Below are 14,193 nucleotides of genomic sequence, written 5' to 3' on the forward strand. Positions count from 1 at the left end.
TTAAAATAGATCACCTGATTTGTGTCTGTTTCTTTGATAACATTATGGGTAAGTTTTCATTTATCTAGACTACAAGCTCTTACAACCGAATCCATGTCTTTATTGTTCTCACATGCATCCCATAGAATTTTCAATAGCAGGAAAAACAAGTTAGAAGTCCCACAGAAGTCCAAAACTGTATGGTACTCTTTGTTTTCCTGTTCCAAACCTCTGTAGCACTCTGTGTGCTGAGTCTTTTGTGGAGGTTTTCTGGAAATAATTGTGTAATTTTTAAGTATTTAAGAGACTTACCTCAAACTTGGGGTTTCCACCTCAGAACTAGTCTTCAGCAGGTAAGTGCATTGGTCTGAAAATGGGGCTGCCATAGAGTTAAAATAAAGTACTATTTTAAAACCAGAGTCTTGCAGACTACAGAGTCTGTAAGACTAACCAGAGTCTTATCAGACTACAAGGTTAAAATTCTTCACAATCCTTCCCCTGCATTTCCTTTCCTAATATCATTATCCAATAATTTGAACACTCACACCTGGTAAAACTTTGTATTTGGTGTGCTTTTGGACAGTTGCAGAATTGTCAAGTATGTATTTTCAGGCATGATTTTTTTTCATTTACTTTATTATTATTTTTTTCCCCTTTGAGTCTAACTTCCCTTTTATTTCTCCTCTACCTCATACAATAATGTGACCAATAATATAGCTGACAGAGCTGGAAAATATTCCAGAGCATTTTGTCATGCTGCTGGTTTTCTCATGGTCTCTTGCTTATAACTCATCTTTGCTTCTTTGCTTACAGCACTACATACAAAAAAATAAAAATGAAAAAAATAAACTTGACTATTTTCATACAGAGAAATATATGACAGATTATCCAGGGGACCATTACAAGCCATCAGACCTAATGTAGGGCATTTTCAAATCTTACTGACTTAAAAACTGGCAACCTGTATAGCATTCTGAAACTGCATGCTGTTCTCTGCCATTTCCAATTTCATTTTCTCAGATGCGTATTTTATTACAGATTGTATTTGGGTTTTGGGATTTGTTATTTAATCAGGAATAAAAGCAAGCTAAACAAGTGTGTTGTAGGTTGCAGAAATTAAATTAGAGAGATTTTCAGTTTCCAGAAACTCTTCAGTCCTTCAATGTGAAATTGATGAAAGTGCTTATTGTAGTTCACTGTGGTGTGTGTTGCCATTTGTGCTGTTGTACTTACTGTCTGGTTAGGAAACCTCAGGAAATCAAGCAAGTAAAGATGTAAAATAACTGCTTGAGCTGAGAACCATTCACTCTGCTGGAAAAAATAAAATCCACTATTGCATAAATTAATTTCTAATTTATTATTTAATATTTGTCCTGGAATAACATTCATGAAAATCTTAGTGTTTCATTGAGCTAGATTGTGTACAAAACCACATGAAAATAATGTATGTTTACATAAAAATAATAGTAGTGAAACTGAAGTTTATTTTATTCATCATCAAAAACTGGAAAGGTTTAAAAATTTTTTTAAATAAAAAAAAAAAAAAGAAAGAAGAAATATACTTTTTGTTGGAATAAACCAGTACAATTCATGAGTTTAAGTGTATTTGTGTCTTTAAATTACAGAATATATGGAAACAGGAAATGCAAGTGTTTCAGAGGAACGCCCACTGGAATGTGCAGAACATCAGTCTTGCATTTTGTCCCCAGAAGTTCCTCCATCTCCAAAGGCTAAAAGTAAATACATGTACTCTGTGAATAAAGAAGCTGTATTAAATTATCTTTACTATTAAAATTATATTGCTAACACATTAATACAAAACATATGAATTGAAAAAGATAAAGAGATTGATATTGAGATGCTTTTTTCCATTATTAACTACCTATCTTGACTGCATACACTGTAATCTGTGTCATACAGGGAAACGAAGAACCGTTCTCAAAAAGGACAAGTCACAGACTGATTACTATGTATTACATTATTTGATCTTAAATCTTTTAAATTTATAGAGCATAATGCATTTCATAAGTAGAATGGAAGGTCAATAAATATGCCAAAATACTCTGCAGACATGCAGGTTAGAGAGAGAATTTGTCACCATGAGTACCTTTTCCAATTGTGTTACATTTGGATGACTCTTTCAAGGATCATTTGGGTACAGCTCTCCCATTCTTCCTGCAGATAAGCCTTCTAACATTGCATTGTAATTCCAAAAAATGTTCCATGAAAACCATTGTATTGTAGAACCAAACCTCATTACTGGCTTCTAAAATCATCCAAAGTTAATGCAATTGACTGTTGGCAAATAACTCTGCCTCTCCTTGTTTTTTTTTTTTTTTTTTGTTTGTTTGTTTTTGTTTTGTTTGTTTGTTTGTTTGTTTTTACCCCTTTTGCCATGAGAGCTTAATTCATGAGAAAACTAAGCTTACTGCTTTACTGCTGCAAGCCAGATTCTGATCTTCATGGTGAAAGTAAACAAATACTCTAGTACCAGTCACATTTCCCATTGGGATACTTAACAGTTATGTAATGTATGAAAAGATAGATAGTTCCTTTGAGTTCAGTAGAATCATTCATGAAGTCAGCTACACTATGCAATAGAAATGTCCATCCTGAAATTAAGTAGTAAATAATTCTAATATATGTTTTACTTCTTAATGAAGTCATGATCTCTCATTCCATTTTTCCACTTGCAAGATATAAATACTGTAAAATATGCTAGTTTTCTTTTCCTCATCTGTTGTTTAATCTGATTGTAAAGGAAAGAAATTGCACATTATTGTACTTCCCATCCATCCATCTGTCATTTTCTAAGAATGTAATTTCAAATAATTTAAGTTTAAACCCAATTTGGAAGAGAGATAAATGTATGAATTACCTTCCTGTGACTTTCATGAAAATAGATATTTGGATAGAGGGGAGGGACGTTAACTAGTACCTGCACTAAAAGAAACTTAGGCAAAATTCATCATTTATGCATTCTTTCTGGCAGCAGTTAGCCAGTTAGCATACACTTACAGACACATCAGTCAACACACTTGCAGTTCCATCTCACCACACTCAACTCATTCATGCCCAGTAAGAAATATTGCAAGGCACATGTAGAAGAACATTAAGTTTTTGCACAGAGAGCAAGCTAGGGGAAGTGAACATGAATCTGTAGGAAACAGTAGTCCTGTGTTTTCTTGGGGGCACTCAGCATGTTTTTAAAATTGTTCTTAACATTCAGGTCTTTTACTTCTGATTTTACTTAATATTAATCTGCAATAATTTCAAATTTCTAAATAGAAAGCTGAATATAAATAGTCCTGATTGCACCTTTGTTTCATTTCCAGGTTTTGTGCGAGCTTACCATTGACTAAGAGCAACAAGAGTTTTGAATACATAATTTTTGATACTTTGATATTAAAATTCATTTAGATGTTTTTAATTAACAACTACTGTTATTGGCTCTAAAAATGCAGTCATAACTGGCCATAATTGTAATTTATAAAAATTGTAATTTATAAAATATTTTAGAATAAATTGTGTCATTAATGCTTACATAGCATACTGAACAATGGAAAAAAAAAAAAAGGCTATGAAGAAAAATGGCACATAAAGAGCTCTAGACCAAGCAGAAAGAATCTTATCTGGGGCTTCTTTAGTTACATCAATGTACATGTACATGTATTGTACAAGCAGTTTACATATGCTGAGCTTAGTATGCTCATTCTGTTTATTCTTTGCTGCATTTTGTTCCCAAGGATGGAAAAAAAAAAAAGAATTATCTCTGTATTTTATTGAGTAGAAGGACTGTAGATTCCAACAGTATGACTCTTGGAAAACATTCGAGAAGAGGTTTCTTATTTGCCGCTGGAAAAAAAACTTTCATTTACATGTTTATTATTATTACTAAAGATAACTGTGTAACACATATGCAATAGATTATCAGGACCTAATGGAGTTGTTCCTAAGAAGCAGGTTTTTACTCTGTGGAGTTCTGCTGCTGCCAGTGGAATATTTGCTGAAGTTGACACTCAATGTGATTCTAATCTTTTATTACTCAATGTAATTATAATAGTTATCTTTCTAATACTGCCCTCAGTGCAGACATACAAAACACATTGTCCTACTATTTTAGTAAACTGCTTAACTGAAGCTATCTGATAAATGAAGGAGAAATCATGAAATACAATACAGAATGCACTAAATATGGGTTTCTTATAGTCTGCTGTAGGGTGGTATATTAAACTTTTGGTTTTATCCCAGTATACCCTTCTACCATTCCAATAAATTGGGTCCTGGGAAAGTGAGCAAGGATTATTTGTAAAATATTGCAACTTTGATGAGACAGATGTGCATTCTCAGAAACTCAGTTCCAACCTAATTAAGAGCTTATGGAACCTATGTAATGTCTTAACTGATCACAGCAGCAAACATGAATACAATGCAGAGTATGGAACGGTAATTTTTTGTGTTTATAGCCACTTTCCTTTTTTGGATTAACCTCACATGGTTAACCTCACAGAATTGTGCATGAAGATCACTGTTTATATGATCAGGCATGGAATGTAAGAAATATTAAGCAAAAATGTAAAAAACATGCATTTCCTTTTTCGGCATAAATAAGCTCTGATATTCTAAGTATTGACTAACGGTATGTCTGTTTTTAAAGGTGAAGCTGTGACGGGAGAATTATCAAAGCTCTTAGATGAAATCAAATTGTGCCAAGAAAAGGAATACTCTTTTGAAGATCTGTCTCATACAATATCTGATCATTATCTGGACAATTTTAGTAAAATATCAGAGGAAGAACTTATGACCAGTGGAAGCCAAACCAAACTTAATGTAGTAAGTAAGATGGGATACAAAGACATTTTATATATATATATATTTTTTATATACCTAAGAAAAGCTTTTGATGGCACCACTAATATGACCAAAAGCTCAGGCTAGTTTGTCTTTTGAGAATGGGGAGTGCAAGGAGATGGTGAGTTTTTTTGAGAAATCCATTGAAATCAGTGTGCTTAGTACTATACCTGAGACTAAATGCTTATAGGATCTAATCAGAAGTGCCCCCCAAAATAAGAAGCTATCCATCGTCAGTTGTGATTCCTACACATTCTATTTCCTGGTAATTAATGGTATTAAAGACAGAGTGTCTAATACTGAAAATTGTTATGGTTCTGATACTTCAGTGATTTCCAACTGCAGTTAAAAATTTAACTTGATTAATATGATTCATGTGAATAAAGTCCTGTAGGATTTGTTTTTTCATTACATGGTAACAAGACACTTTTTTTTTTTTCCTTTTAACTGAATTCTCTTCCTCAGTAAGTAAAGTAAATGGAATTGCCCAGGAAATAATGCATGGAATAGAGTGAAAATATTAAATGCTAAATTTCAATATTTTTTTTTTCCATAAGTTAAGAGCAATTATGCTCATGTGCGGGGAGAAGCATAGCAAGTTAAGGAATTTTATGTGTTGAAGAATTGATTACAATATATGTAGACAGAATGAAATTTACAAACATGGTTAGCTGCTCCTAAGTGCAGTAGCTACTTTTATAAATCCCTTCTACTTTCGAGCAATTAGATATGTAACTCAAATTTAAGTCAGTCTAAACAAGGTACTGAACCCGTTAAAGCATTTTTATGCATCTTTTTAGTGTCTCTCTGTATTTAGGTGCTAACTGCTATTTAAATCTGCTCAGCTACTGTTTTGCAGAAAATGTAATCCATATAACTGTCTACTTGGAATGGAATTTTTAGTGACCTAAATGAAATAGAATGTGAATAGGAAGTATTCAGCCAGTAAATCTGTAATTTACCTGCAGCCGATACGTCAGGCAAATACATTTGCTGAGATTTTATCTACTTGTTTATTGAACCAGAGGTGTAAACAAATCTTCAGAAACAGGGATTAGTTAAAGCATACTGTGTCTCCTTCCTACCAGTGAAACAAGCTTTTCTTTCAAAGAAAACAAGAATCAGGGTGATTGTACACACTCCAGAGCATGTTTTCCCTTAGAGTAGACCCAACTACACAGGCGTATATATGGAAATAACACTGCTTTGATGTGAGATTTTGCTGTTAGATCTGAAATATCCATTTAATTTTAAAAAGTATTTTAAGGTTACTAAGTCTGTTCAGTTGCTGCCTGGCTGTCTAGTAGCCAGAAATTTTGTTATTCCCAGTTTGACATTTGGTCTTATAGTTTGGGGAAGTGCTGCCTTCCCTTGGTGTACAGACTCCCTGTGTATTGCATGGGTTATATGAAAACCCACAGGCTCTGCAAGGAGCCATCCAGCATCCAGGCATCATCAGGAAAAAGCACTGAAATGGAGAGAAGTGTTTAGCTCTGGTGCAAAGGTTAATGTTGCCAACTATTCTGGGGGCAGAACCAACAAGCAAGGTGGTTGTGAAGGGTGGAATGAAGGGTGATGACTGAAGAAACCTAAATGAGTATGTATATATAAGAATGTGGATATATAGAGATGGAGAGACATAAATAGACATCCTGGATGTGTATTAAGGAAGAGAAAGATTCTTGAAACTTTTTTCTGGCTTCTGTTTTCTCCTTGTGGGGAAGCTTCCTTAAAATGTCCTTCTCAGCAAGGTAAGTGTGGACTCCTCTGTTTTCTACATCCATTTAGCTCACATTCATTGCTACTGCACATGTCAAGACCCTTTGGAAGCAGGGGCAGCACAGGAATGTGGTGACACTGGAGCACAGACTCTTTCTGCCTGTGGGACAGAGCATTATCTTTCTCTGTTACCAGCTCCAACACAGGGGTGAGAACTCACTAGGTGAGCCTCTACAAGCAAGAACTTGCTTCAGGTTCAAATCATCAGGTTTTCCCCTAACAGGCATTGCTGATTGAGGCAGTGTCATCTCTGAGCTGGTGCAGAAGTCAGTTCTCCATCAGTAATGTATCAGGTGATGTTATTTCCTGGACAAATGTTGGTTCCAGAGATAATGATTGGCGCAAGCTTTTGAACATCTGTAATCCGGTGATCTGAACAGGTTCCAAAACCTGTCATGTTGTTTTTTGAACCTTGAAAGATTCTCCAAAGGAACTGGCTGCTAGGAGACATCATATCCCTCCCTTTGCATCATGCTATTCTTCAGACAAATAGGAAGGCAAGGCTGGGGAACTTCTGTTGGTAATAGGAGCTTGTGGGTCAAGATTCGGTCAGTTGGAACAAGAACCAGCAGCTTCCTCCTGAAGTTAGCTAGCATGGACAAAGAGAAAGCTTCAGGAAATGGGGGATATTTGTTAGCTTTTTTTTTTTTTTTTTTTTTTTTTTTTTTTAAACTGGTTCAAATCACCTGTGGCACTGCTCTGGCTTCATAAAGTTTATATTGATTCAGAACTGAAGAAAGGTAAGTCTGTCTATCTAGTACGCAGTTTGGACTTCTGTCCTGTTATTTGAAAGAGCAGAGCTTGCTGTTTTTGTTTTGCACAAGGATACTAGGGATGCTTACTTTTTCATGCAGTAACTGGACCATAAAAAGCTTCATCTGGGAAGTGGGAAAGAGGTGTTCAGTTCTCTCTATGGAATAAAGATGGGTTTAATATCACACTTATAGTCTCCCAAATAAAAAGTGTGAGTTGATCCCCTCCAGGATTCTTTGTGCATTTGACAGCCACTGGAAAAATACCAGTGCAATCCTGAGAGCATGACTTAGGAATGCATATTCACTAGTAATTCTGTTCTGTCTCTGGCCTCAGATGGCTTGCATTGTTTGTTAATCAATGATAAAGCATCTATACATCTAAAATGTAGTAGAATACTACATTTTCTTTTGAAGAAGTTGTGTGTTAGAACTCTCTTAGGACAAGGACAGAATTGAATCCAGTCATCCATTTGCCAAGTTGTTGGATGAGTAGTTGTCCAAATACTCAGCATGTTTTTCTGATATGTTTGAAATAGTGGACTTCAAGCTTCTGTACAAGATTTTTATCAAATTTTTCATTGAAAACACTACATGTTTTACTACAAGTTTTATTATGTTTCTGTTGACCAGGTGTATGACTTGTGACATAAGGCATTAACAAAACCAGAGGTTAATGTGTTTACAGTATCTTAAAGTAAATTAGAAGCAGAGTTTACACTGCTCTGATGTCAGGTGAAACTGGAAAGGAGCTTCCTAGATAAAAATTTTTGGTTTAGTCATCTTAATTCCAAATTACAAGTCAGTTCTGTGTTGACGTGAGTAAAAATGCCCCCACAACACAATTCCATTCCAAAAGCTGAAAGGGAAACTGGATAAAATTTGTGGTTCTGGAAGAACTGTTTGTGGACCGTGCTATCTTCCTGAATAAGAACAGAGGATAAAAGCTTTGAATGCTTTTTTGTTAAATAGTACAAAGTCAGATGAGAATAAGTATTTATTTGAAGAGCACATTATTAAGAATAAACTAAAGAAAGTTAAAGCTACACCAGAACCTCTTTAATTTTCAATGCTTGATTTTGCAACTGTTTTTATTTACTTCTGATTTGCTATCATGTAAAATATTCCTTATTTTCTTAATCTTCCTTCACTAATAATTAAAGTAAGTGTTGTAAATGTTATCACACAGCAACCCCCTGTTCATTGTCTCCACAAATTAAAGGCCAGATTGAACATAATTTTGTGTCTGGAAATGGGGTCATTATGCTATTTTGGAGTGAGCTCCAAAAAGGCGTTTATATATCTAGGCATCATTTCAGTTAGAATTGAGCATTTCTCTCAAAGGCGCATACACTGGGTGGAGTTGATGTTGGATTCATAGATTCTTACTCCTTTTCCCTTATGCCTTATTTTTCACTTTGCTCATTATGACTTGAATATACTCTTTAGCTCCTCTGTGCATGCAAAGACATGGAAAGCCTAGACAGCTGCTGCACAGGTGAGCTGGGAGAGTTTTCTGTCTATGTATTTGTTCAGTGCTGGCATATGGCATAGTACAATTTTACTATGTTTGCGAAGTGCATTACTTTAACTCCAAATAACTGGGATTTGACTATTCAGCAAATCAGAAAATGAGCTGTGCTTCCAGAATATGAAATGGGAAAAGATGTAGGAAACTCCTTGATTGTAACACAGTTCAGTTAACTTAGGCATTTCTTTTTAAAAAATTAAACTGTTTTAAGTATGATTGCTAGCAAAATCAGGTTTTCACAATAACCTATAGTAGTTCCAGTTTTCAAAAAAAAGTATAATTTTAGAAGTATTTATTTTCCAATAGATGGCAGTCTGGCTCAGTAATTTCAAGAACAAAAGCAGCCATCTTATATAAGAGTTTTCCAACTTTTTTCATTGCTGTATTAAAATCATGCATTTTTAACACAGTTGATAGTACAAACTACTTTAAAATGTCTCTAGTTCCTATAAGAAGAAAAAATTTTGAACATCATGGCATGCATTTAAGCTACAAACTAAAATCTCAGGGCTAACTTTACAGGTATTTTATAGCATAGAAGTTACATGTCAAATGTATATTCAAAAGATCTCTGTGAATTCTAGAGCAGGTAAGAAATTTTAAATGGGTATAACTTGCAAGCCAAAGATCCAGAAGAATTAAGTGTCAGGAAAACAAACATAAGATTGTTGCAGTGTATATTGTGAGGAATCTTCCAGAGCTCCTGCAAGTAAATTGCTTTGATTTAGATTCTTCTGTTCTTGGAGTACTAACAAACATTATTATCCATTTTTTGTCATGTTTGGGGTTCCTGTATATGTACTCCTGTGGGAATGAATTGTTCTAAACATGGTATTAAAAACACAAATATGCTTTTTTATTATGATGTACTAACTCATTGTGTTTCTTAATTTAAAAACAATCAGTAAGTTGAGAGATTTTTGTGTGTGTGTGTGTCCACATAAGAAAATATTCCTATAGATACCAGAGAATGTTATGCAACTTTTTGTTTACATGTGTCTGCAAAACAAAAAATAGAGTATTAAGGACTTCTGCACTCCCCTATGTGCATGTACATGTATATATATGTATATGTGCACGATACACATGTTGGATACAATACATTTCAATGTTTTTTCTTTTGTAATTTTGATAATTTAATGAATGTTTTTAGTTGACTTAATCAGGTTTATCTTATTCTGTGTTCAGAAGGTGATTATATATTTCTAATTCTCAATTAAGAATGAACATGAGAAATGTTGTGTTCCTTACAGATAAACAAATATTATTGGACAGGAACAAATTTATTGTAAGGAACAAATATTATTATTATTGTAAGGAACAAATATATTTATAAACAAATATTCTCCATATTTGGAGTTAAGGAACAACAACAAAAAAAAAAGGGGGGGGGGGGGCAGAGAAATTTTGAACTAATTTTAAAATAATAAAATTCTGCCAGACACACTAAATAAAATTGAAGCTCCAAATGGAATTATTTTCTTCAGATCAGTCGTTTTAATCTTGTGTGGTACATATTTGATTGCAATGTTTGCTTTTACATTTATGCTATCCTGTTGAGAAGCAAAATACATAACCTACATTGTGGATTTGCAAGTGGAAATGCAGTATCTTTGGATTTGTGACATGAGTTCAGACTAAAGAAGATACAATTCCAGAAAGTGCTTTAGTTCTTTTAAGATTCTACTTAATTACCTGGAGTAAATACTGAGAAACTTGTTACCAGGTGTCCCCATTTTTTTGCTTACAGAATAAAGCTGAAGTACTAAAACCATGTAAGATTATAGGGGCTGCACTACAGAGGGATTTCTCAGAAGTGGCAGCAGTACATCTGATTAAATTTAATGTGGTTATATAATAGATAATAAAGGCTGGCAGCAGTAATTTAAATTTAAACATGAAAAAAAGGTTCTGTATAGTCTCAGGAAAAAGATTTGGATTTCATCACAAGAATATAAATGTTAATTTATCCTTAATTCTGTCATCCAAAAAGGGAAGTTGATACTTATGTACATTCAGACAGAATGAGAAAAATAGTCTTAAAAACTTGTCATATTCACATTGTTGAAAATCCTGATGGTACATATTGAAGTGAAGATTCACTTTCAGCTTCCATGTCAGAAAATCAAGGTGAGGTTATATAAAGGCAATAAAACTAAGATTATGGATTTTTTGTGTGTGTTTAAGAGGAGATTTGAAATGAGAGAATTGTGTGTTTTGGAAATAAGATAGTTTAGAATGAATATATTAAAGTTGAATAAAATTTATGCATGGCCAGTTATTCTTACTTTTAATCTAATACAAAGAAAAATTAATTTGGATAAAAAGCACATTTACAAAAATTTGAAAGTGATTACTTTTTATTTTGGAAAGTAATAATCACTAGAATTTTTGAAGAATTTCGAGACAAACTATTTAGTAGGATTATTTGAGGATTCAATAATACTGTTTTTCTTTAACACAACATTTAAATAAATAATGTCTGTGCTGAAATAGTATAATTGCTGAGTGATTGCTAACTTGGATCAAAAGTGGCATCTTTGACAATATCACACACTTGCATATAGGCATTATTTGGAGAGCTCTTAGCTCTAGTTTGGTTACAAATCTCATTTTACAAGCAAATGCTAAGTCTTGTTTCTGTTGGAAATAAAGATATGAAAGCCATCCCTCACAGGGTATATAAACCTTACATTTTAAGATTCCCTTGTTGCAAAGGTCTACCCACTCTCTGAAGATAAGATTATATAACTTTATAAATTGTTTTTAAAAGCTACCACCCAACTGAAAACCATCTGTTCCAGTTTCTTATGCACACAGTGGTATTTCCCACTGAGAAGAACTGTTGTTGCTGTAATTTGTTTGATCAGACATTTATAATCTGACATCCAGTACAAAGCATCCACAGTTTCTGTCATCAGGCATGGTACCTTGCTATAAGGTACTTTACAAAATGGTTTTTAATTCTATCTAAATATGAGGTAGTCAATATAAAGAAGAAGAGGGAAACATACCAACTTCATACAAATGTTTGCCCCTTCTGTTAGTTAGCCTACCCAGCCAAGGGAATTTCAGACATTTCTGTTATCCTTTCCTAGCCTATGTTCTGTAGTTATTAAAAGAACTACGGTAGGTTATTTTCTGTATCTGTAAGTTATGCTATGCTTCAGTACAGCATCATAAAGATTTCTGTGTTGGAAGGATCCTAACTGCAACCGGGTGGAACTCTACGTAGAATAATTTGCCCAGTGGCATGCTTCACAGCCAACTAAATTAGCCTGCAGCTTCCTGCTGCTGTGATTTCTGGTAGAAGTATTGCTAGACAATCCTCCAGTGTGCTGCACAGACATACCCTGTGAGACAGTCAGCACTTATTTAAGAATATAAAATCCCGAAACATGACAACAATTTAAACTACATGAAGTAAAGTATATCTAGGGGAGGTGCTGACCAAGCCACCAGTTCATCTAATCTGCATTAATAAGTACTACTACTTTTCTGCTATAATGGTTTTCTGAATATTTAGTCAGTCTGCCCAATTAGCTATGTGTGGCAAATTCCTTGACTATCAGATTCTTGCAGGAAAATAGCTTACAGACATATGAATCTTTCTCAATGCAGTTAGGTGTTTACCTTGTGCTGGTGTGTAAATGGATCTAATCCTTTTCCTCCAATCTGCCACAATGTTTACCTCAATAACCCCTGTATCAGGATGTTTTGCAGAATGTGTGCAGTATGTATAGGCATTTCCTTTTATTTCCTAAGTATATGCTTGCATTTATTCTTCCCTGGTAAAATCTGACAGAGTAGAAAAGAACAAATAGTTTATGCACACCCTCCATAACTTGCAGTACTTCATGCTTTTTCTTAAAGCTTTCATTTTCCTGACTAAGTAATCCTAGCATTTGCAAGTTTATTTTGTATGTAAATCTAGCTGTGCTACCAGCCACTTTGCCTGCCCTGCTGTGGACTCTTTCATCCTAGCTAAATCTCTTACATAAGGATCTCAGATATGGGGGTAGCATTTTTTTCCATATAAAGTCATTATAATATAAGCTTTTCAGATCAAAGAGCTTGTTTGTTTTCATGGCTATAAAGCTGTATGTAAATTTGGGATGTTCTGCAAATGATTTGTACTACTTTATTTACTCGAGAATCCTGTTGGACAGCTATGTTTATGAAATTAACCACAGCAGATCTTTGCATTTCTTCACAAAGACCATTTTAGATCAGAGACTGTCATACACAGTAGTAGTAAGCACATACATGCATGTAATTTGAAGACTCATCTCTGTGTCATTATAGTCAACTGGGTACCAAAGAAATCTACTAATCTCAGCAGGATTACCCAGAATCTGCAGACTATCAGAACGGACCTTGAGATCATTTAATCAGTATGAAGAATATTTGCTTTAATTAGATATTTTGTGTGTGTGTTATTCAGTGTTTAAGTGAACCTTCTTTTTCATCCCTGTTTGTGCCTTTCCTTTTCACTTCCAAGCTGCCTGTTCCATTGTGGGCATTTTTGCCAGGTTTATGCAGCAGAACACTTGGCTCTTCTTTTTCTTCCATACTCTCAGTGCCCATTATCCTGTGAGTGTGCAGTACTGAGCAACATGGAGTGCATTTTTAAGTTACAGTTTCCAGCTTCATTTGGGATTTTCTGAGAGAGTTTCAATCACTTCTGAAAAACAATGAGAAGATAATGCTATGAGATTTTCATCTAGAAATGTGATTTTGCAATATTAACTTCAACTCTCTCTTTGTGTCATACAAAAATAAATCATCAACAAGACTAATGATTTTTGCTATTACTGCTATGACTGGTATTAGTCAACAAAGATGTTTCCTTCAAGCCTTGGCTTTCCCTAGAGGCCTGCCAAAAAACTGTCATGGACTCACACCCTCCATTTCCCATGGGTTTCTCCTCTCCTCAGACTTTTCTTCAGTACAGCCAAAATGAAGTTTGCTACTTCTCCCTTACAAGAGAACAAAAAGTTTTTTTCAACATGATCTTCCCTCCCCCCCCCCCCCCCCCCTTTTTTTTTTTCCTTAAAATTCATTTTCTCCCTAATTGATCAGAATATCACCAGCAGAGATGTAGAAACTCCAAAGGTAGGGTTCAACTGTATAAACATTAAGTATCTCATGTTGCTGCAGATACACAAGGTGTCTTTTGCATGAGGCTAAAATGGGTTCTGTAATGCTTTCTGGAGCAGTTAATAAGGTTCAATAGCTACCATGCAGTGTCTAAAATAGCACTGGATGCCTGTTATTGGCAGCTGAATCCTTCAAATCAGT

At 34.5% G+C, this 14,193-nt stretch overlaps 1 protein-coding gene across 1 annotated transcript in view; it reads left to right on the forward strand.

The window, feature by feature from the left end:
- Positions 1 to 14,193, forward strand: part of ANKS1B (ankyrin repeat and sterile alpha motif domain containing 1B) — a 433,323-nt gene that overhangs the window by 80,508 nt on the left and 338,622 nt on the right. The window contains exons 7-8 of the mRNA XM_032196110.1: positions 1,605 to 1,715; positions 4,637 to 4,812. Coding sequence (XP_032052001.1) covers positions 1,605 to 1,715; positions 4,637 to 4,812 — 287 coding nt within the window. The remainder of the gene's footprint in view (positions 1 to 1,604; positions 1,716 to 4,636; positions 4,813 to 14,193) is intronic.

Source organism: Aythya fuligula, chromosome 1 (genome assembly GCF_009819795.1).
Source record: "Aythya fuligula isolate bAytFul2 chromosome 1, bAytFul2.pri, whole genome shotgun sequence".
In the NCBI taxonomy this organism is placed as follows: Eukaryota; Metazoa; Chordata; class Aves; order Anseriformes; family Anatidae; genus Aythya; species Aythya fuligula.